The 25,147-nt window shown below is 37.1% G+C and overlaps 1 protein-coding gene across 2 annotated transcripts in view; it reads left to right on the top strand.

The window, feature by feature from the left end:
* col14a1a (collagen, type XIV, alpha 1a) overlaps positions 1 to 25,147 on the top strand; it is a 108,592-nt gene that overhangs the window by 54,295 nt on the left and 29,150 nt on the right. For both annotated transcript variants that reach the window (XM_055041883.1, XM_055041882.1), the window contains 12 exons: positions 1,555 to 1,701; positions 2,890 to 2,964; positions 5,935 to 6,074; positions 8,068 to 8,191; positions 13,949 to 14,092; positions 14,707 to 14,871; positions 14,994 to 15,032; positions 15,179 to 15,317; positions 16,606 to 16,748; positions 17,407 to 17,516; positions 22,000 to 22,158; positions 24,512 to 24,589. In XM_055041883.1, coding sequence (XP_054897858.1) covers positions 1,555 to 1,701; positions 2,890 to 2,964; positions 5,935 to 6,074; positions 8,068 to 8,191; positions 13,949 to 14,092; positions 14,707 to 14,871; positions 14,994 to 15,032; positions 15,179 to 15,317; positions 16,606 to 16,748; positions 17,407 to 17,516; positions 22,000 to 22,158; positions 24,512 to 24,589 — 1,463 coding nt within the window. The remainder of the gene's footprint in view (positions 1 to 1,554; positions 1,702 to 2,889; positions 2,965 to 5,934; positions 6,075 to 8,067; positions 8,192 to 13,948; positions 14,093 to 14,706; positions 14,872 to 14,993; positions 15,033 to 15,178; positions 15,318 to 16,605; positions 16,749 to 17,406; positions 17,517 to 21,999; positions 22,159 to 24,511; positions 24,590 to 25,147) is intronic.

Below are 25,147 nucleotides of genomic sequence, written 5' to 3'. Positions count from 1 at the left end.
ACAGATACCAAATTATTCACTGGAATTTTGTCCCATTTATTTAGACAGAAATGTGATGTTAAGTAAGGTTTGAACAACATTATTGCTCAAACACAAAAATGTTTACTCTGATTTAATGTCAGACAGTGAGAGAGGAAAAACTGTTTATTTTTATAGAGCGTATGTAATCATCTTCTTTCAACCATAACTAAATTTTCATTAGACATTTTATGTCAGCCAACTTTGTCTCAAATGGTGATATGCTGTATGAAAACCAACATCTGTGCAAGAAACACCCTCTGGAGTGGCACTATACAAACACTGTCTTTGTTAATGAAGTGTTCACTTTCTACACAAATAATGATGCTCTCATTTGTGTATTTTGCTTGCATGACAAATAATTGCACAAGCATATGAGTGCCATTTTACAGTCCTATTTATTTTCTGCTACTGACCAGAGATGTGCTCTGTGACACACAGCTTTTTATGACTTTCTTGTGCCAAAAACCCTTCTGTAAACTCATTTAGTGCAGTAGCAGCTGTGGATACCTCTGAGTAGCATCTCACTTAGGACAAAGTGTCTGTTGGATCATTGTTATGTATTAAAAACAGAGGATAGTTATTGATAACATTCAGTTATTTCCGTTAACCTCTCAACTTGTTTCCCTATAGATTACGCTCCAACATGAGATACATTAGGAATCAGAATTAAACCACTGAAACTTACAAATGCCAATCATTACTCTGCACTACAGTTTAAATTAGATGTTCACATACACTGAATAAAAAGTCGTATGCATTTTTTTTCTCACTATCTGAAGTCAAATCAGAACAAACTTTTCTTGCTTTAGGTCAGTTAGAATTATCAAAATTATTTATATTTTCTAAGAGATAAAAAAAACAAAACATAATTTGATTGATTTAGATTTAGAGCTGAAACGCTCAGTTCCTCTAAGTCGAGGCTAAAAATCCACCTGCTTAGAGTTGCTGTTGATTCATAACTGAGACACTGATCAACATATTTTATGTGAATCTGCTTGAAGATGGCATTTGGCAACATGCAAAGTTTATTTGTTGTTTCATAATTGGTGCAAAGCACTTTGAGCTGCCTTGTTGGTAAAATATGTGATACAAATAAACTTGACTTGAAGAATAGAGTAAAATTTCAGTGTCCAAATGTGCACCTTGATTGAGACCTACTCACATCAGCTCTGTGCTGAGATTCCTATCAAAAGTGCATTTACTAAATATTAACTTGGAGGTTTGGAATATTTAAGCAATCATTTATTTTATGTTTAATATTTTGGTAATTATTTAGAAGAAATTGGTTTTTACGCTGACATTAGAGGGATTTATGCAACTTTTATTGTTTGTTATAAAACACTAACTACAAACAATAAAAGAAAATAAACTGCACTGGTGTATGTAGCAATACACCAGTCAGAATTTGTTAGTTTATTTTCAATTCCTTGGTTTAGACATAATGCTGAACAAGATTCAGAAAAATATTTCTTGAGAAAAAAAAAAATTCATCTGAGTTTGTATTATTTGTTTGACTTTTTTTATTTCTTGCAGACAGTCAGAGACAAGAACTAAACCTGGGAGGTTCAGCTTCGCGCCACTGTTTCTATGACCTCACTCCCAGTAGCCAGTACCAGATCAGTATTTATACGCAAATGGAAGAAATGGAAGGACCGTCTGTATCCATTACTGACATGACACGTACGTATGCATACTTTTATCCTCAGAAGAAAAAAAAGAATGTTTTCAAACGTATTCAAAAACCTCGACTCGCTCTCATTTTCCCCAACATCCCTTTAGCTTCTCTCTGTCATGCATTTATCTCAGCTCTGCAATATGTTCTACTTGCTGAAGTTTTCTTTAAGTCCATTATGCCTACCCCTCTCTGAGAAGATAGCTTCTAGTGTTGCAGTTCATTGCTTTCCTGATGAATTGAGCTGAATCTCACATCTCCATGAACAAAGAGCGTTCACCTTACATGGATAGATGGACACAATCACACACACACTCACTAACACGCGCTCAATCACGCAAACACCTTAATGGAGAAGACAGCTGGTGATTTAATTTAGCAGCTAGCTGAAAGGTACTGTTAGAAAATTTATATTAGAATCCAAAGTAAGTTAACTTGAAATGCTTTAGGATTTCAATCTATTGCATTAGCCAGTTCTTATCCAATGGGATAAAAATTAAAGTGACTATAGGTCATTCTGAATGCTTTACAGCTAACCATGAAATTATGAGGATTATTTTGCTGTACAGATTTTTCTTTATCTATTGCCTATTTTTTGTTGCTGTTGAATGGACTACATTGACTAAATGTAGTCTAATTAAGAAGTTGTCTGGTTAAATTAAGAGAAATGAGACAGATGGCTACTCCATGAACTTTCATTTTGTTTGTGTGTTATTTCTGGAATGGTTGTAATTTCACTGTTTAAGGTTAAATAAGTGGATATCTCTTGATGAAATTGGCTCCTTAAGTCTTGTGCCATTATTAGTTTGATATTTAAGTGCACAAACCAGTGGCACTCCCAGAAAAGTTTCATAGTGGTGGCCAGACTAGATCACCAGTAAAAATATTAGAGGGGGCACAGCTTTTTATTTTATTTTTAATTTTATAAATATGTGTATGTAGTTAGTTAATTGGTTTACATCTATGTCTTGAATGAATTCAATGACTCTACAGGCCTTTCTATGACCTGAACACAGTTCCTTGATTCTCTAGAGTAGCCATTTGATTTTAAAGAGCGTGCCCCTCGGACCACCACTACTGACACAAACAAGCTGTTGATGTTTGTAGTTGACAAATAAATTTTATCATGGCATTACTTTATGATTGTATGTTTATTGTTTGTCCTTTTCTTTTTCTGTGTGGTTATTCAAACGTAGTGTCAGAGCCGACTCCACTTCCGACTGAACCTCCCAGCACAGAGCCCACTCCCACTATCCCGCCTGCTAAAGAAGGTAAACTTTAACCACAACATGAACAGCTAGTATAATTTCTGAGTAATTTAGAAAAATCTATCTTATAATTTTGGAACATTTATTAAACTGGGAAAAAAGTATGCAAAAAAAAATCTTTTTCCATAAAATGGTCAATTAATTTCTATAGAGTTTATGTACTGAAGATGCTTTACTTTATACATTGTCTTGGCAGCTAAATAATTCACAATGACAGTGATCAAAGGAATGAAACCATTTTGGACAGCAGGGCAGATGACAACAGTATGTACAAGGCTTAGTGCACGGCTGAGTAATTTACAGATTAATTAATTAAAGACAAAATATTCTAGTGATTTATCTATAATTTCCCGGTATGTGTAGGTGAAGAGGTGAAGTGCAGCAGAAAGTCATCTGTCAGACAGATGAGAGCTGCCGTATTGTGGGATGTCAAATGAAATTGATGATTTTCTGTTCCTTTTCTGAGGTGAAAAGTCTTTGCTGTCTCTCAAAAGAGTCATCAAGAGGGAGGAGGATAGGGAGGCAGTTTCTGTCCCTCTCTGATCCAAACATATCTGAGCTCTGGTCAATGACTTTACCTACTTCTTTAAAATGTTTATTGAGCCTGGAGACATCCCTAGCACTCAAACAGCACTCTGCAGCAGAGGATAGCGCACCTGCAGGGACCGACCATGAGAAGATCTCTAGGAGACATCCTGAGAGATTCTTAGTTTCTTCAGAAAATAGTCTACTTATTCCCTTCTTGCACACAACTTTGGTGTAGGTGCTCCAGTCTTTTCTATTGTTAAGATATACTCACAGTATTTATAGCTGACAACCACCTCCAATTCTCTCCCATATAACTTGGCACAATGGTCATTTTTGTGATGTGCTTTTCAAAATAGGGAGACAGAAAAAAGCATGCACATAAAGCAAATGTGTCTTTATCTTTATAACTCTGATGTATCTACAGTTAGAAAAATAAAGATTTTTTTAGATAAACAAGACTGTGTGAGGACTCAAGTTCAACTCATTTACAGCACATAAAGAGGATGGTTGCAGAAGTTTAAAAAACTCCACAGATTAGTAGTAAAGAATGGCTTCAAAGCTTTCAGTGTGGGATTATGCTTACTGTATATTTGTCAAAAAACATTTTATAGATCTTTAACAGGGAAGCATAAGCCTAAAAGTTGGTATTTCTTAATTAGTATTAAGGAGCCGAGATCACAAATTATTTCTTTACAAATGGAGACTACAGGAGAGGCTTTAGCATATTTTCTTGCTTCAGTTGTTGCCTCACCTTAGATTGGGTATGATTGAATAAACTAAAACCTGTCAATGTTGAAGTGACCTAAGTTAAAGGGTTTGAGTTGAGAAAATGATCAAAGATTAATCCAAAATCAAATTAGCATCAAAAGAGGGATTATCAAATAAGTCATTGATGAACAAAACACTTTGCTGACTGGTAACAACAAGATATGTTTTGTTTCTCATTATAACCCTGGTTTATTTGTGTCCTATTTTTGTGTGTGTGCGTGTGTGTTTGCTTCAGACTACAATAATTGATATCACATGTTTCTGTTTCCATTATGCTGTCATTTTTGAGCTAATGCTACTTGAGTCACAATGGGGGAAAAAAAGCAGAACCTCTCGGCCAGTGGCTTCATTCTAGCAATAGTCTTACATTTTGTTACTTTCAAGTGTGAGCTGAAATCAAAAGACGACTGCTAAACACAAAGCCTTGCGTCATTTGTCAGTGACCCCTGAATCCTAATTGCTCGATGAAAACAGGAAGGATTCATCTGCAGAAGCTACAAACAGAAGCACTTTATTTCTACCTCATTAAAGTAACTGTAACTTCATGTATAATACTATAAATTAAGTAAACAGTAGCACAAATCACAGTTGATCATAGCTGATTGATTTAATGGTTAAATTAAAAATCAAAGATAGGAAAAAAGGTTCAAACTCCCACCCATAAGATCTTTGGCCGCCTCCTCTTTTAAAAGGTCACCCGACAACACTGATCCCTCAGACATGAACGGATGCGCCTGCTGAGCCCGTCTTTACGCATTTCTGTTTAAGTTTCTGACCTTTGTCAGACATGTGCCTCCATGTGAATCAGCATGCAACCTGTACTCCAAGCAAGAATAAAAAAAGGAAAGCGAGAAAGAGTGCGAGGACAAGAAAAGCAGCAGAGGGAAGAAACTGGACAAAACTGAAGGGTAGAGCAAAATAAACACAAAACTCGTTCTGCAGAAAACTGGAACAAAGACATTGAGAGAAAGGAGGATGAGAGTAAAAAATATGGCGGTCTTGAAAAAAGTAGGGAAATTATTTAAATTGCTGAAGAAAATGGGAGGAGAGAGCGACTGCATAGAGAAGTGTCAGTAAAAACCATCATAGCTCCTCAGTTCCATCCTCTTCTGCTGCTTCAGAATTGCAGCCATTTTTCATGCTTTCCCTGAAATTTATGGAGGCCGGCAGTATCATAAACACTGCTTGGAATTTTGTGACTTTGAGTATGAAAAGCCTTTAAAACCCCTAAACAACTTTACAGCTGCTGCAATATGGCTTCTGGGAGTTGTTGAGAAACCTGAGAAGAATAAAAGCAGAGAGCAAAGTCGCTGCAGGGCCACGAACACGACTGAGCCGCTAACAAAAGAAGACATGAAATACATAAACCCATTAAAAAAGGTCCATTCCTGTGAGTTTCGAAGTGAGTGCACATAGTCAACCCGTCTTTTGAACTTCACACTGTGTGCATTGCTGGCAAGGCCTGATCCTTACATATTGACCCTTTTCTTGGAGATATATTTGCCATGATTCTGACTTTGAATGTTTAATCAGCCTTAATAATTAGACAACCTGTTGAAATTCTGCATTCGCTTTGTCCTTGTATGACTTCATGTGAATTTGTTTTTTGTTTTTTTAACCCAGGTATAAACTGGTGGGCTGACTAAGTCTTTGTGCATGACTGTCTCATCTGTCTAGTGTGCAAGGAAGCCAAGGCTGACCTGGCGTTTTTGGTTGACGGCTCTTGGTCCATTGGGGACGACAACTTCATGAAGATCACACGTTTTCTCTACAGCACTATGGGCTCACTGGATCTGATTGGACCAGATGGCACCCAGGTTTGTCACTAATGCTTTGGATTTTTTTTTGTGTGTGTGTATGATGCTCAGACAAGTTGAATAGTGTCTAAATAATTCAAAGGTGGAGGTGGGAAAGCTCAAGATATTCTAACTTTTGTGAGAATGACCAAAGCGGGCTGGACTGCTGCAGATATGAGTATAAATAGAGCGACGGCTCAGGCTAACCGTGAGTAGAGAAGGTTGAAGGATGTAATAAAGGAATTGTCCCAAAAGTTATTTACATTAAAATTTTGAATTATTTGATAAATTGTTTTATGATTTGTAGCTTTCCCTCTAAAACTGTTTCTTTCCTATAGTTAATATAAAGCAGATGCTCAAAAAGAACCAGGGATTTTATATTGTGACAAAATTATGGCGCCAAGCTCATGTTTAATTGTATGTTAACTCTGCAAAAACGATCCCCGTAAAATTAGCAAAGTTTGCAGCAATTTAGAAGTTTTCCATGTAGATTTTCAATCCCTCTAAACCATTATATGGCTTGTGGTAACTGTTCTAGTGTGAAATTTCTGTACTTGAAATTGAAGTTCAGATTTTCTCATAAGCTGGCTATTAGATCATTAAATTGTATTCTTTTTGTTTTGCTTTTTACGTTTTACGTTTGTGCTTTCAAACCTTTGTTTTATTGGTAAAGTGCTAATGTTGGCACGCGTCCATATGACATGGAAGCTGTTTTTTTACCCAATTTTCATTTGTTACTCCCCTGAGATACCTGCTTGTCTGCAGCCCTTTATCTACTTAAAAGTTTAGGAATGTGAGAAGAAACTTTATTCCCCTGGTGAGTCAATCTTCACTTTCTTGAGCAACATACAAGTGGCTGAGCTGCATTCGATTAACTTTACTCATTTTCTGCCTGTGTTCTTTGCCAGGAAACATTACTTCTTGTGCATAAATGGTGGTTTTAATAAGTTAAATCTGCATGAATTAAAAGCTGGAATAAGCATCAAGTGGTTTGAGCAGGGAATGAAGCATTTCTCTGACTCATCCTGCCACAGTTTTACCATTAGGCTGATCAATAGCAATGCCAGCCTTTAACTCCTTCCAGTGTAAAACTGATTTATTGGGGCCTCTTTCCTCCGTGGCCTCCATGATGTCAGCAGACTTCAGCTGCTTCATTTGTCACACTATATAGGTGCTTGCTAAACCTTTTTGTTTCATTTGTGTAATGTCTGCTGTTAAACAGTTTGCTGCCTTTGCTGTTCCCCAAAACCTCTGAGCAGTGGGATCCTGACAGCAAGCCACTGGCTGTAATGTGAGAAAGTTGGCTGCCCTGTAAAAAGGCAGTGGGCCCATAAATGTAATCAGACAAGAGCCAGCAGTAGCACCATTACTGGTGTGAAAGGGATGATGGAGTCCATTGCTCTGAGAAAAGCCTATTAGATTGATTATATATCAGTATTAGATATCTGAACAAATCAGTCTTTTAAAACTATTCATACCCAGCTGGAAACTTCTACATGTTGTCATATTGCATCAGAAATGTTCAGTTCTCCAGAGCCTTGCTAATGACCTAATTATTCTATTCAGGTGTGGTGCAGCAGAGGCATGTCTAAAAGTTGCAGCACACCGGCCCTCGAGGACTGGAGTTTGACACCCCTGCTCTAAACCATCCCATTGTTCTGTAGCTCTGGCTGGACGTGTAGGTTCATTGTCCTGCCACAAGCTGAACCTCGAGTCTTAAAAATGACTTAAGAAAACAAACCAAGTGTTTCGTGCCACCTGATATATCCAAAGTGAATGCAAATACAGCAGATAAAACTGAAGTGGATGTTAAATTGCTAGTTTACGACAATAAGAATTTTTGCTGAACCAAACCTGCATAAACTAATGTTGGAACAGTTTTCAAGCGATGATGTGTTTGGTGTTGATGTGAAAATTATTTCTCTAGGTGCAGACAGATAGGATTTGGACCCTGAGAGCATTTTCTTTCTCTCCAGTGAGAACCTGTTCGCTGTCTCTGTCTCTCTCTGTGCAGGTGGCTGTTGCTCAGTTCAGCGACGACGCGCGGACAGAGTTTCTGCTGAGTTCTCACAGTAACAAGGAGGCGCTGCTGGAAGCCATTCAGAAGATCAGATACAAGGGCGGGAACACCAAGACAGGTAGCAGACGTTGTCAAGATTACTGCAATGAGAGCACTGAAGTACACTTGCAGTTTGTCCTACTTTAGTCTAAATTTACCTCTGATTTGTGAAAACGGTCCGATTAGATTTTTGCAGATAATAGTTTCCCCTCGTAAAAAACATATTTAAATAGGGAGAACTTGGAGTCCTCAGGTAGTCCTAAAATGTTGATGTTGGAAGTTGGAGCTGAAATCACAATATTTCCACAATGTCTTAAAACTTACTTGTGAATGTTTTCATTCATTCTGGACCAGAGGGAATGATCCATTTACACTCCAACCAGGAGCTGTTTCTGGTGTGAAATGACCTATTAGAAACAGTTACTAGTTTTCTTTTTTCTGGAGGCAGGAAGGAATATTTCCTCAAGACAATCAAGATTCATTTCCAAACCTGAAATGTTGTAAAATGTGCATGCTTTGGAAAATGTCTTTATTTGACCAAGCAGCTCTCCATTACTTTTCCATCTTGCACTCTGACACACAGCTATATTCATTTTAGTTTTTGGTGGTATTTTTACTGAAATGATGGCAAGATTTTTTTAAAGAGTTTTTAAAAGATGGTGTAAATTCATACACAAATAAATTTTAAAAAACCTATTTAAGTAGGTGATCATTTAAACAGAACTGAAAGCACAATCAATAGACTCTATTTAAAAAATCACCAAAATATATGTCATGACAATATCGTCAATATTTCAGGTACAAATAAAAATAAATAAAACATGTTCTTATGTTTTATTGAATCATTGTTATACTCCTGTGTTGGAGCATATTGTGAATTTATTTATTTTCTCAGCCTTTCGTCTCATAGTCGATGCGCTGCTATTGACGATCAGATTGGTTTGCTATGGAGGTGCTATCCATGTTCACCAATGAGCATTTATGCTCCACTTACCAAGCCCTCGTGACAGTTTATTATGTTATGATAAACTGTTGCATAACAAAGATGAAATAATAAAAGAAATACTAAAATAAATTAATATTTGCACAATATAATTAGTGCATTTAATACACTGACATAATAATGAAACTGCAAAATGTTTTTATGATACATTTACCACACTTCTATTTTAATTATTACATATATCATTATTTTATTGCTTGTCTGTTTATTAGATTATGGCAGCTCCTTTTTAAACCACCCTGCTGCCAAAAAGCATTTAAAATCCATCCAACTAAATGACTTCACTCTACAGCCATGCTATCACTGACTGCAGGGGGAAAATATATTAATTCCCGGTCAGGATGCATGATGATCACGTCTGTAAAATTGGGGCGGATGTTTCTTCTGTACCAGGACACATGAGACGGTTGTCAATAATTCAGCTAGTTTCTGCTTTTATTGGCAATCCTGGTTGTTAAAAGCACTTTCATTCAGCTGACGTCTGAGATTTGTGCTCAACATCTTTTCTGTCCTTGAAAATAAAGTACCTAGATGTTCAAGGCCTCTGTAATATATAAGTAATATTTTTTCCCTTTACATGCTTCCATCTTTATCTGCTTCTCTTGCTTTGTTTTCTTCCTTACCATTTTTTTGTCTTTTATTTTGATCCCCATTAGTTGCAGTTCCCTGCTGCTACACTTCCTACACATTCAACATAAACTGAAAATACATAACATATAAAAGTAACTACAGAAGTGAACAAATAGAGAATAGAGAGCATAGACCAAAACAAATTAATTATACTACAATAAAAAAAAAACATTCTGCAAAAGGACATTCACTTCAATATTTTGTCTTCAGCTCTGCAAATTCTTTCTCCATTTGCTTACAGCTTAAAAGACGGAAATGGAGGCGCAAGTATTTTAGCTGACAGGACAGTATCCAAACCAAATGTACGCGGAGTACAGCAAAGAAGAAAATGAGCCATGATATTTCATCTTCAGACCACAGAGGGGTAAAAGAGAATCAGCCGAGGTGCGGCTAATGCTCCAAGACACAAAATCAATCTTTCTTTCTCTTCGTTTTTGAGCAATACAAAAACTGAAAGTAATAGAAATTAAGTTTTTATGCTTGTGCTTTTTAAATTTCCCTTTCTGAAGTTATTGTTTTATTGTCACTAAATCATAAAGCAGGGCTGTTTGAATACACAAACATTTCATGTGCTGTGGAGTTAAAATGACATCCATAACACAGCTAATAGTTAGTCTAAGCTTAAAATCCAAAACTTGCTGTTTGTTTGTGCTTAAATGTATAAGGGTTTGCACAGATTTGCAAAGGATTCATTCCCTTTCATCACACAGAAACCTCTGTGTGTTTCATTGCAATTTTATATGACAGGTTTGTGATTTTTTTTACTGGTGAGGCTGACACATATAAAAAAGATTTGTAGAGATATTTTTAAATTGTTTAATATTTTCTAAAGCTCTGTTGGATTGGATGAAAAACATCTGCTAACATAAATTTAGGTCTGAATTTTGATTATGCATTTTTAGAAAATTGCACTTCATTCTCGCTGTACGAATGTTGTTGCCCTGGATGAATGCAAACCTCTCAAGTCTTTTGAAGCATCTGCATTTTTATGGATCTGCAATTGCTTTCTTTAGCCCCTTCCATCTTTCTGTCAAGTTTATTTGTATGGCACATTTCAGAAAAAAGGCACTTCAAAGTCCTTCACATGATACAAATGTAAGGCAATGAGCAAACTGTGCAATAGTTGGGAAAAGTTGCTGTCAAGAGTAGATATAATCAATGGCCACTTATTAATAAATGGCAACTCTAAAGAAAAGGGTTTTTAGCCTTGATATAAAGGAACTCGATGTTTGATCTATTACGCAATTTTCTAGAAGTTTATTCCAGATTTATGGTGCATAAAACCTTAATTAATTAATTAATTATCCATTAATTAATTTTATGAATAGACAACTGCAAATAAAAAAGTTTTCATCCTTGGTTTAATAGACTCGAGGTTGGGGCAGCATTGAGCAGGAAGTTTATTCCGGAGTGTTGGAGCATAAAAACTCAAATCTGCTTTACTGTGTTTAGTTCTGACTCTCTGAATAATTAGTAGGTTTGACTCTAATTAAATTAGTAGGGGGATGTGCTCCATCTTCCTGGTGTTAGTGAGAATGTGAGCAGCAGTGTTCTGGTTGAACTGGACTGGTGTATTTAGTTGAGCTATATAATCTTCTGCTGGTGCAGAATCAACCCAACGTTATTTTTATGTATATGTATTTCCAAAAGTATACTTACATTTTTAGGATAGTTATTGTGAGGTCTTTTAAAATGAGTGATCAAAGTATATGACTTTAGATTCTCTATTCAGTTGTTTTGATTTGTGTGTGCTTTGTAATGGTATCTCTCTTTGGCAGCAGGCACAAAGCTGAGACGCCAAAAAAACAATCCTGTTTTTCTTTAGAAAATGATAAGCGACATCTGAAGACAAACTACCTTGAAAAGTGTTCATTTAGATACATTTCCTCATCCTCTCTTTCTCGGTTCTGGTCTTTTCCGTCTGAACCCTCTCCATCAGCCTCCATCGCCCGGCCCCCGGCTCCATCTGATAGCTGCCCTCCTCCCTGTGTTGTCTTCTGTGTCTCTTCATGCCTCGCTAGCTGCTGCATTTCTAGACATGCCCGTCACGATCAGTGTGTAGAAACAGATGTACCGCTCACAGATGTCTGACATCCCAACATTTCCAGGCTGACAGCGTTGTCATTTGTCATCACAGACAGCTTCTTGAAAATGTGGAGAGAGAAAGTTGTGATATAGTCTGAAAGTTTTGCTTGAAGTAATAAATTTGCTGTATCCTTAATCAGTTTATGGTTGTTCATTAAATTTCTGCAACAATTGGAGTTTATTATCATCTGATCTCTACAACTCCAACACATAAATGTCCCTTGCAGGATGATTAACAATAACCCCATTTAAACTGATTATGTAAATAATGATGTACTAAATTGGCCCTAAAATTAAAAAACTGACTGTGTGAGAAGATTACACTTCTCACTTACTGTTGGTAGAATAAATTACTTTTAGTTCCCTTCATGGGTCAAACAGTGAGATGTCCAGAGAAATACTTCATTTCTGCACATTATTAAAACTTGTACTGTCTACTGCTCTGCTGAGTCCAACTCTGCTGAATGCTGAGTTGAAAGTCTTCTTATGTGTAAGATTTATAAAACATTGCTGCAATATTCACATACATGGCTTTTATCAGGGGTGGGTCTGGAAACCTTTTAAAGCAGTCTAGTCATTTCATATTTAACGATTAGGTTCATTACCAGGTGATCGTACCTCAAGATGTGCAAACTTTGTGTAATATTCTGGCATGACGTTAAAACATACAACACAAAATGTTTGTGTTAGTTTCAATCCTCAGTACTTAGGTCATCGATTCTCTCACGTTGTCTTGTAAGGTTGATTATAAAAAGCATTAACTCATTTCTGTGTAATAATTGCTCAGAAATGTGTCTGATTAACGCCATTGAAAGATGAATTAATTATAGTGGAGGAATTTGATCAGCCATCTTTGTAGTTTCTCTAACATTCATTTTATGCTGCCCTTTTTTGATCCAGTGTGAAGCAGCACAGAATATTACATTTTAACAAAAATGCAATATTTTTGTAAAAGTGATGGTGTAACAGAACAAATCATAACAGAACAAATCTTGATATTATTTTGTCATTTTGTCAGGTAAAATAGAAATGTAAATTCAGATTTGCATCTATTATAGAACAGGCAAATTTTTCAAGAATGTTTTTCTTCGAGAAAGGTGATTTATCTTTTACTTATTAGAGTAATTTTTTTAGATTTGAGACTATACCATTGCATAGTAGTTTGTTTGCTTATATTTTTATATATTTTCAGACACTTCTCCTTGAATTGATTCTGAAAACAATGTCACTGAAAAAGGTTCTGCTGTTTGAGGAAGTTATAAGGACCTCAAAGCCATAACATGGATTTATTAAAGTAAGCCAACTGTGGTGATGCGCTTGTGAATGGACTTTCATGGTGGGTTTGATTTAAAAGATGTAATTATGTGAGGGGGCTGGTTCTGATGAAGGGAGTGTCAGCAACTCATTAAAACAGGAACATAATCAGCAGAGTCAGGGGAAAAGCCTTTAATGTCCAGGGGCCTCCTGCACACAAAAGGGCGCAGCTTTCACACAAAAGCTCGGCGTACAGAAAATATTAAAAAATTGCGCCGCACCAAAAAATTTTGATGTATAAATCCGTGTCCATGCATGTGGTGGCGCATCTTTTCTTTATTCATCCAAATTTGTGGGAAATAGAGCGCTGGTCCACCTTGTCGCCTCCATAAATACATATGCTAATTAGTATAAATACCCGGAAGTCTGCCACCACGTGAAGCAATAACCATGACATCATCCTTGTTTGTATAATTACTTATGCATTAACCTTATGCATGAGGTTATACAGTATGATGCAGAAACAGCTGTGAATCAGAGACTAACTAGAAAAGGATGGGGTGTTGTCACAGTAAACTTGAAAAGGACTACAGAGAATCTGCTTGTTTTGAAGTATTAGGAATGGATTAGCTTGATTGAACAAGGATCAATTGCAGTGACTTCCACACTTGTCTTCCTTATAGAAATGTGTACAACTCTTTCGAATAAGATCCTTTATTGCAGAAGCGTAATCTCACTCGGAAAGGTCTAGAAAATTATCTAACTTTTAATTTGAGTGCATTTACTTACTGTAAGGCAGGCACATTTAAACAAAAAAACACATTTAAATATGAATGTCTTATTTGTCTTTTGTTTCCTTCTCAGGTCGAGCCATCAAGCATGTGAAGGAATCCATCTTCACGCCGGAGGCCGGAGCCAGGAGGGGTGTTCCCAAGGTCCTGGTTGTTTTGACAGACGGACGTTCGCAGGATGATGTCAACAAAGTGTCAAAGGAGATGCAAATGGAGGGTGGGTGCTTCAATTCGTCAAGTGTAAAATGGTTGATTACAACAGGAAAGATGTCACATCTGAGCTTAGCACATTTGTGGAGGCGCACTCTAACATCCATCCATCCATTTATCTATCAATATTCTTTACACCCTTGTCCCTAGTGGGTTCGGGAAGAATGCTGGTGGCTATCTCCAGCAAAACTTTCCGGGCGAGAGGTGGGGTCACCCTGGACAGGTCACAGGGCAACACAGGGACAGACAGGACAAACAACCATGCACACACACACCTAGGGAGAATTTACCTAACAGTCATGTTTTTGGACTGTGGGAGGAAGCCGGAGTACACGGAGAGAACCCACGCATGCATAGGGAGAACATACAAACTTCGTGCAAAAAGAGCCCGGGCCGGGAATCGAACCCAGAGGAACAGTGCTATCAACTTCCAAAGTGCAGCCCACACATGTCTATTAATAATTAATATCAAACAAACTCCTTGTTTAACTCTGTTTCATAATGTTAAACAAGGAGTTTGTTTAGTAACTGTGAAACTCAAAGATTTGAACATTCTTTATAATTTTTATTTCCATTTACTTCAAACTTATCAGAAGACTTTCTGTTTTATGCCACTTTTAGGCTACATCATCTTTGCAATCGGCTTTGCGGATGCAGACTATGGAGAGCTGGTGAATATCGCCAGCAAACCCAGTGACAGACACGTCTTTTTCGTGGATGATCTGGATGCTGTGAAGAAAATAGAGGAGCAGCTTATTACCTTCGTCTGTGAGGCAGCCACTGCCAGTGAGTAACACCAGCTTATGTTTTAAACACCAACCAAATCCATGAATCTTCAGGGACATAGGCATTGTCTGGAGTTTATTTAAATGCTGGCTGATGATGGTCATAAACTCTTTGTCTCTCAGCTTGTCCATCTGTTCTGATGAGCGGCAACACGCTGGCAGGTAAGAGATTTGATCAAATGAGCAACACACACGACGCACAGACTGATAAAGCTTCATTCCCCATTAAGCGATAATGACGACGCAGACGAACCAGTTGACAATTATGTAGGTAATAATCTCACTGAGAGAAAATGATTCTGCTTCAGGTTTCAAAATGATGGAGAAGTTTGGCCTGGTGGAGAAGGAGTACAGCACCCTACCTGGAGTTTCTCTGGAGCCTGGTTCGTTTAACAGCTTCCCCTGCTACAGGTTACACCGCGATGCCCTGGTGTTACAGCCCACCAAGTGAGCAAAAGCATGTCCTCTCCTGGATATCAAATACACGCTGTGTAACAGAGCAAATGAAGCCTAAAATATAGCGCTTTTTAGTCTGCCCAAATATTCTCTATCCACTTTAAAGCTAAAACTAATATTGGTTAAAGTTGCTCTTGGGGAAAATGCTTAGGAAATATGAACAGGGCCATCAGTCATGATCTAAAACATTCAGACATCTGATGGGATGTTGAAGATGAAAAATGGATTTTATTTTTCTCCATCAGAATGAGAAGGTTTATGCATGAGGGAAAAGTTGATGTTTTAGAGTGACAAAGTCAGAGAGCAGAACTGACTTTGACGAAGTTCGATCTGATAGAGCTAGAAGATGGTTGCAAGATATTTCCAAGCTTTGGTGTGGGATGGTAATAGATTATTTCCAAATTACAATTTTTTTTAAATTTGCGACCACATTATTTTATTTACTGATCAACGGGGGCACTGTGTGGTACAGTGGCCAGAGTAGATGCCCCATAGATCAGCAAATAAAATAATCGGTATGTACTTTTATATCAGTGGTGACTTGCAATATTTGCTGTACTTTTGCAATTTTCTTTTCTATGGTTAAGTTTGGATGTCAACAATAACATTTCAAATGATTAAGTGGGATTTAACAAAAGAGTTTGATTTGACATCATCTTCGAAAATGTAAGAATATAATAAAAATAACTTGCTTCATTTGAATTCCTCAAAAATGTAATATTTTTTTTGTTTTAGCATTTTATAACACAGCTGTTAATGCAGCACAGAGTGGTACTACATTCAAATAAATACATAAAAATTGATGTTGCCACTTTCCACCAGGGAGCATTTATCTAGAGCCTCCTTGCATGAAAATAGAAATCCTTTGTGTAGCAAAGGTAATTGGAAGCTTTTAATGGCTTCATTTGAGCTCCTGTAATGTTTTCCTTTCTGCGATGTTGTCGTTTTAAGGTTTGTGTTGTCAACAGGCTGAAATTGTACCTTCCTGTTGTGTGATTGCTCTATTTTTTTAAAACTGTCAGCAATGAACAGTTTGGAAAGTTTAGGGCGGCATTAAAAAAAAAACCTCATGCCCAGAGGCAGTCATTCAAAACACGGTGGCTTCTTTGATCAGAAAAAGGCAACGGATGCGCAGTCTGTCTGAAGCTGCAGCGAGCGCTCCACCAGACGCTGCAGCAGCTGAAGCAAGTCAAAAGCCACTTGTAAAAGACTTCCAGAGGCTACGTGGCTCTAAGGCACAGCTAAGCCTGCTGTTTTTCTCTGTTTGTCTGCTCCACAGGTACCTTCACCCTGAAGGTTTGCCATCTGACTACACCATTTCTATGATGCTCCGTTTGCTCCCTGAGACCCCGCAGGAGCCTTTTGCTTTGTGGGAAATCCTCAACAAAGACAATGAGCCGATGGTGGGCCTAATCCTCGACAGTGAGTCTGAGTCGCTGAAAGTTTTTTGGCTCTCCTTTTTCTTTCCTTTAGTTTTCCTGCTTTCTTTCAAGTAAGCAAAGGAAGTTCACAATTTTGGAAGCAAAACTACAGAAACACAGCTGAGAGTATCGCTTTTAATCCCCTCAAATGTACTTGGCCTTTATCTAGAGCAATAAACTCAGCCTTTAAGACCTACATTTTAGGCTTGTCCAATCTCCAGTTGATGGCTGAAAGTTTTACAGAGACTCTGGTAATGAGTCTTCTCATTTGATTCAGCTGTATTGAGCAAAGGGAACATGTAACCCCTGCAAGACACCGATCATTGAAGATCGGCATCGGACACACCTGATCTAAACATTTTGTTTCTCCAAATAATTGCACGTCTTAAGTCTAACTGAATAATATTCATTCAGTTGTTACTTGGATTGAACTAAAAGCTCACATTGAAATTCTTATCTCCGAATTACTGCAGTACAAAAAAAGAGAAAGTGCTTCAGCAAGCATGTTATTTTGCTTATGATATTTATACAAATGGTATCATTGAAACGGTTTGTTTTTCAAAAACAGCTTAGCTGAGTTAAATCCAAGAAAAGTTAATTCTGTCTGCAAACGTGAACTTCCTCTAACCTCATCCCACATTCACTCCGCCTGCACACAGGCTCTGGGAAGACTCTGACATTCTTCAACCACGACTACAGAGGAGACTTCCAGACTGTTACATTCGAAGGACCAGAAATCAAAAAGGTTTTCCACGGCAGCTTCCACAAGGTGCGTGTTGCAGACAAGCATCTTAAATCATTACGTCTAAAGTGTGGATGTAACCTAAATCACTTTCTGTATCCTGTTTCTGCTTTGTCATGTTATGCAAACTTCAATGTGTTTGATCAGGATTTAATTGGAAGTATTAAAGCCGCTGAAGGAAAAGAATAAAGCATTATTTTTCAGAAATGTTTCGCAAATAAAAACTATTACTTGACCTTTCAATATGGCAGACTTTGGTAAAAGTTTTATCAATTACAGCTGTTCTTTCTGTTCTTTCATAGATTTACCAGAAAACAATTATGAACAAAAACCATCATCATATCCAAAGGAAACACCAGACTGGTCAGGAATAGAGCAGATGAGAAAGTTATGCAGGTTTAGGTTATAAAACAAGCTTTTATGATCACCATTATCTGAGTGAGACACAAGTGTAGGTATAATTTAAGCCATGATTGTCAAGCTGAGGGCCAGAAGTAGAGAGTTTGTCAGAAAAAACAGCCACAAGGCCTCTTCAGAACCACAACTCAGCTGGGAGAATCTGTTAGCAGAAAACCATCAGACATATTTGATATTATCCACAGGTTATATAAAGGACAGAGGGAAACAATTGTGAGAGAAAACCTGTTGTAAGGCAAAAAAAAAAACCCCCCGAAAGACTAGAGCAGTGGGTCCCTTGGTCATTATTCCAAGAGGATAATGACCCCAAAAATGCAGCCAGAGCCACAGAGGACTATTTTTTTCCTAATCCTCATTGTCTTTAATTGTATCATTTATTTGTCTTCTTACTTCAATAAGTTCTAATTCTTATTAAGTAGTTAACCAGTTTTATTCTCTACACAGCACTTGTTCTTCCACTTATCTGAATGCAAAGTCTTCTACAATTGCACATGATTGATTGAACGATGGGTTACAATGCAGAACCGAATCAAAAAATTGAGATTCTGTGGCGAAACTTGGAAAATGGATGTTCACAGGCTCTTCTGTCTGATCTGACTGCTGCAATTTGCAAAGAAAAATTGGTGAAAAGTTCAGAATCGAGCTGAGCTGACAGAGACATCCTCCAAAAGACCTGCGGCTGTAATTGTAGCTGAAATGTGGTTCTGCACAGTTCTGAAAAGTATGGACTTCTCAAAGTCCATACTTTTCAGATTTTTAATTGTGAAAAAAACTCTAACAAAATACCTTTTTAGCTCAACAGTTTACTTATGCACTACTTTGTGTTGGTGTGTCATGAAAAAAACTATAATTATTTGACGTTTGTGGTGCAAATTATATTAAAAAAGTACATAAAATGGTATGAATACTTTTGCAAGTTCCTGTGAAAATTATTAAAAGACCAAATCTATAATGCACTTGCAGATAAACCTTTCGACTGCTGCACAGAAACTGTGCTGAATAGAGGGGAGCTGGACTGTAGATTACAGGCAGCTGTGAAGCACAAAAACAGGAAGATCCCACAAGTATTTCAATGTTTTTGAAGTTGTACATTTAGGCTGGGGAGATTTCAGAGCCTCGTGGGCGAACAATTGTTCTCTTTTTTTTTATCAGCACTGTTTTAGAGAGTTTGAACCTCCAACTAAAGAGCCCATCTCCCTCCTCACGGTTTGTCTTTACTGATTTATTCATATTTTAACTTTTATTTCCGATAGAACCACACACACGAGAATTTGAGAAAATTAGGTCTCTTTTCTCTTTCTAATTTAGCTCAGCCCCAGTGGGTATACTCTTAAGTCAAATTGTTTTTCATTTAGATATTTTAATAAAGTTGATTTTTATGTAAATTGTGTGGTATTGCACCGAAAAGTCCAGGGAGATTTCTGTTGCAGAAAAACTTTTATTCCTGTTCATAAGAAACAATTAAAAATTTACGTAAGATAAACAATAATGCAGGTGTGAAATAATTTATTTCGTCTTATTTCGTCTCCATGGTCTCAATAAATGACCAATGGAGACTGCAAAACTCTGATCAACCCCATTAAGATGAAAATATTCAATCCTCAGAGATTTTCTCTGAATATCTCTAATTGGTTAGTTGTAAGAGACTTGTTAGGATTTGGAAAATAAAGCATTGTTCTTCTTTAAGGAGCAGCTGGTTTATTCTGACACTACTTAAAGTATATTTTTTTTGCCAAAAGAAACCTCACAGCCACCCACCAGCCTCCAGTTTTCCATTCTTTATCTCAAAATGTGCAGGAGTAGCTGTCCATCATTCAATCTTTTGCCTTTGTTGGCGAACATGGCAATGTTCAGAGCAGGAACAGATGCAGGGGACTGCCAGACCAAAGGAAGTGTTTGCTTCTATTTAGACAGGATGACAAGTGAATAAGAGGAGTGTTCGTGAGTATGAGCTTGTTTGTGTGGCCTTTAGAAAAGGATTACCATATGAAGACGCCGTGCGTTAAAGCAGGAAACCCAGTAGGATCTGTCAAAGCTTACTGAGGCACGCAGGCACAGACAGGCCGACAAACCCCGGGGGGAGAGATGGAAAACAGAGACAGGTAAAAGCAGAGAACAGAGGAATACATAGAAATGACTCTGAGTTTTAGTCGCAAAGAAAAATATAGTTGTAAAAAACAGAGACAAAGGGGAGAAGAGAAACTTGTCTTTGCTGTAACTCACACATTGCTCAGAGCCATAATATTCTCCAGAGGCATGTGAATGCTATTTTTGTACCTCCCCACATGATTAAACATTAAAAAGACATGTGCTAAAACTCTTTTTGGGTGCCTTTTTCACATCTTTTGTCTTAATTGGGTTTCAGTTAAATTGACAAATGTGTGTGAACTAATAGCCACTGTGTGTCACATTGCTTTATCGATGACTAGAAGAAAAGTACATCCAGGAAGTGGTAAGTTTTACTGTATGAACCTTATGCCCTTTGAACACAGCTCTTTTTCTTTGAGAATATGACCTTTTAAGAGAAAAAAATAAAATAAAATATTAGCTTTTGCTTCCTGCTGCTGTTGGCAAAATAATTTTGATTTTATAAAACTGAAATGTGCAAACAAAACATTTTTCATTTAGCATGAAGACGAGTCACATGGAGGACAATGCTGAGACAGAACGGCAGACATGCACATACCACACAGTGCTGCTTATATACCATCGACATTTCCCTGCCCTCCTCTCATTCCCTCACCACTAATATTAACCTTAACTGAATGCCACTAAATATCAGCTAAATGTCTGCACCATGGAGGATTTTCATTATGCTTTATTTCACAAAAAGCTCAACACTTTATGCCCGGTGAAGTATTCAGACTGAAGGACACTAAAGTCATTTTAAAAACGATGTTCACCCCTCAGCAGAGGGCTGCATTCTGGCTCTCGCATCTGAACTTTGTCTCCATATTATCTGCAAATAACATTCATTTATGCACTTTTGACATAGGGTGTCTGTGCATGTTTTGCTGAAGATGAGCAAGAGCATAGAGGTTATGAGAAAAAAAAAGCATAATGGGGAAATGCACAGACGCTAATGGTCTAGGTTATTACTGTCCTTCACCAGAATGCTGGTTTTCTTTCCTCATTAACTGTACAGACATCTGCATGTGACGGTTCATGGATCTGGCAGCACTTTTCTCTTAAGTAGGCAGTTTTAGCTCACAGACTTCCAGAGCTCAGGGTGGATTGGGTTATTTGTTTGCTCATTGCAGATACTTTTGGAAAGTATTTATCTAAAAGGGGGGGGGAAACACAGGCACAGAGGACTTTATGGTCAGGGTGATTATTGAGCTCATTTGCTGAAACTCTCTCTGGGAAAATCCCCGTACTATGGAGTCCAACTTTAGTCTGGCTCATCAGGCCAGCTTTGGCCTAAAACCACACTGGCAGGACCTTTTTTCTTGACTGCATGTATTTGACTGGAAATATAAATCTAAAAGTTAATAAATGAATCATAAGAATAAATGGTGCAAAACTTCTGAATAAATGTAATTGTTCAATTTGATGTGTGAGATCATTTATGTTTGACGTGTCGTTAGGTTATACACAGAAACATGAAACATCATCAAGGGGCATTTAAAGAAATTTCTCATTCAAAACAAAGAAAAGAGCAGCATTTAAATTTATTTGGTCCCGTTTTCGTCATGGCGCAGGTTCCTGAGAAATTTAGATCACAAAGTTTGACTAATTTATGCAAAAACTTTTATTTGAAAGCTTCTTAGAAGTTTATTTTGAAAGGTAAACATAATCCCTTGTTAGGCACGAGTTATGGTTTCCATTTTGTAGTAATCTCACCTATAAAATAGTGAAGGGTTCATTTTGAAGGGTATTTCTGAATGTCCAACCTTTTCAAGTTACGGGAACACTTAGTAAAAGTGTCTTTGATTCCCACTAGCTTAACGCCAGTGGAAATCAAGTTAGATTAGATTACTCCAACACATGTAAACAGAATTAAGGATAATTTCACAGCTTGCTCATTGTTGTCTTACTCTGAAGTCTGGCAATTAGGAAATTTCTATCACACCTTGTTTTCTCTGCCACACAGCTCCATGTAACCATCAGCAAGACGTCGGTGAAGGTGGTGTTGGACTGCTTTGTGGTCGGGGAGAAGTCCGTCAGAGCGGCTGGGAATATCACCACGGACGGAGTCGAGGTCCTGGGGAAAATGGTTCGGTCCAGAGCCAAAAGAGACAGCTCTGCTCCGGTTAGTACTGATTAATGTATATCTGTAGACAAAAAAAGATGCTAGGATGGTGGTGGGGGGGGAAAGTGTCTTGGAGTCCACTCTTGACATTTTACAGAGAGAAATATAACAAAAAAAAAATTAATTTGTGAAAAATATGTTGTGCTTGCTGTCCACCCCCTCTGTATTCCAAGGGGATATGAAGAGGGTGTGAAAAATGAGTGAAGAATTACTCCCAGGAAAGACAGCAACCATAAATACCTTGTAGTGAGTCAAACAGTGGGAGTTAATTTTATTTATGGCAAGTAGAAATTTTGCAAAGTGTCACAAATGTATGAAAAAAGTGGTTTTGGGAACAAGATGGTGAGACAACCTGCTGGAAATACAAAGTGCTATCATGGAACTATTATTAGGTGTTTACTCGCAATGCAGGTTTTATTTATTCTGTTTTCAAAACATCTCAAACTTATCAGTATCATTGATATGATACTAATAATCACTATAGAATTCATAACATAAACTTTTTCACATTTTTGCCTCAACTAGTTTTATTTGAATATTTTTCCCCCTTGCTTCTTTAACCATTGATTGTTTTTTTATTTTTTATTTTTTTTAGAAGCAATAATCCCACTGAGATTTTAATTTTATTTTTTCACCAAGACAGCATGTAATAATTTTTAAATTTGTGGAAAAAACGACATAACTTCACATAAAAAAAATCTTGAAGGGTGCATTATATTCAGCATTATTACAACCTTTAAATATCTGGAGATTGAGGTTTCACCACTATTTTAGCTCAGGCTTATTTTGATTAAATGAAGAGCATTTTTGAAAATCTGATTATGAACAGATTCTGAGTTGGATTTAAGTCTTGACTCGTCTGTATTCTGAACCATTCTAGCTCTGATATGTGGGTGGCTTGCCTACCGGAAGGGGACTTCACCCCATTTCAAGTCTTTCTATGTCCTCCAGTCGTTTTAGTTCCAGGATTTCCCTGTACTCAGCACCATCCATCTTCCCATGAACAACTTGTTTGTCTGAGCTACAACTGAGTCTTTTTGTAAATGATGTGTTCAGGATAACATGAAGAGTTTATTTCCACCAACAACTTGTTCAATTTTAAAAAGTTAAGTTATTCTCATGTGACCATAGCACTTTTTGTATGCTTTGTTTTCTCTGTCCTTTGTCTGTGAAAAACTGAACAAGACGACCATGGGCTTTCATTCAAAAATTGGCAGAACATTCTGTGGTCCATAAATCTTGATTCAATGTCCAAAAGTCAGATAACTGTCCTATAGATTTTCCTACACAAGCCATGAATCTCTGTAGGTCTTTCAGAGTCGCTATGGGCCTCTTGGCTGCTGCTTTAATTAACACTCTCCTTCCCTGTCCCTACATTTCAGCTAGTCTGCTGGTTAGTCCTTTATCTGCAAAATAAAACTCAAAGTAAAGGGAATGGATTTTTATGTATAGTTTCCCTCCATTCATCACTAGAGCTACTTTGTGTTGGTTTTTCACAAACAACCTCAATAAAGTATATTTAATGGAATTGTAATATGACAAAAATAAACAAGTTCCCAAAGGGCTTACAGATATTATTGGCTCATTTTAATCTAAAACCCATTATAACCCAAACTAAGAGAATTACACCAAAATCAGCTCTTCAATCTACAGCAACTAACAAAAACTTTACTTTAAATTTACTTCTTTTTTAATAACGCTGCTGTTTTTTTGTTGTTGTTTTTTTTTATCATATTTGAACTAAATTTGAACATTTCAACCAGTTTACTTTTCCAATTTTACTAATGAATAATACCGCTGTTGCTTTCGGGTCCTGGCAGATAACATTTTGTATTATAGATAAGGATTGTTGAAATAAAACAGTGGCAGAAAGAAAAACACATTTCTATCCAAGTCTGAAGTCATGTGTCAAAGCCTATCATGTCTCTTCTGGAATATATTTAAACTTTAAAGATAAAACTATCCCAGCCTAGTTAATCCAAGGTGGGACTTTCCGTAGCATCACTTTCTTTTATTGCTACTTTTTAATGTCAAGTTTTATTATAATATAAACTCCTTTTCAGCTTAAACACTGTGTAATAGCCATCAACTGGGTCACATTTGTTTCCAAGACCTGATGGCTTTTAATGTCTTTGTCCTGAACATTTTCTCCATTAAACACAATTTATGTCAAATAAAAGTCCATTAATGCAATGAAGTATGAATAACCGCAATAAAATAATATGCAGTGAATAAAATAATTATATCTTGCTTATTAAGCTAGATTTTACTCTGTATCTGTCTGGTTGTATTGCTCTGTTTTGAAATGTTTTATTTGCAGTAGTAATAAAAATGGCTGGGTGTGTGTTTACAGTTTCAGCTGCAGATGTTTGACATCATCTGCAGCACGTCCTGGGCCAGCAGAGATAAATGCTGTGAGCTGCCAGCTTTGGTAAGAAACAGAAGGATATCGGCCACGCTTTTAAAATTTTTTTTTTTTTTCATCTTTCTTGTGCAAAAGATTTATTAGCTGTCTGAAACGGACACAAATAATTTGTGGGGTGATTGCAATTATGATCAGATTTTGATTGTCTAGATTCATTCAGTGACTAACGCAAGAACATCGACAATTACCAGCCTCGTCTTTTGCCATGCACACAAATGTATATTTATTTTTCTGAATCTAAAGAATAATTTGCCAAAGTTTTACAGTTGTCCAATTTGATTCAAACCGAAATTCAATAAAACTTTACTCATCCCTCTAGAAGCAGCTGTTTCAATCACATCTTGATCCCTGAGGGTGGAGTGTTATATATCACATTTTATAAGATATAAAGAAGTTTTATGGCTGATATCCAATCTCCATTTTATTGTGTAGCAATGGTCTATCAATCCTGATTTCAGCCCAGTAGTATTTCTCTTAAACACCCACGCTGTGAAAAAGAGGAGATTCCTGTGTGAGAACAGTTGCTGTAATACAAGGTGTAGGATGAACTTTGGCAAAACCATT

This window comes from Poeciliopsis prolifica, unplaced genomic scaffold (genome assembly GCF_027474105.1).
Source record: "Poeciliopsis prolifica strain line A6 unplaced genomic scaffold, Auburn_PproV2 SCAFFOLD017, whole genome shotgun sequence".
NCBI classification, from domain to species: domain Eukaryota; kingdom Metazoa; phylum Chordata; class Actinopteri; order Cyprinodontiformes; family Poeciliidae; genus Poeciliopsis; species Poeciliopsis prolifica.
This window is presented reverse-complemented; position numbering and strand designations above follow the sequence as displayed.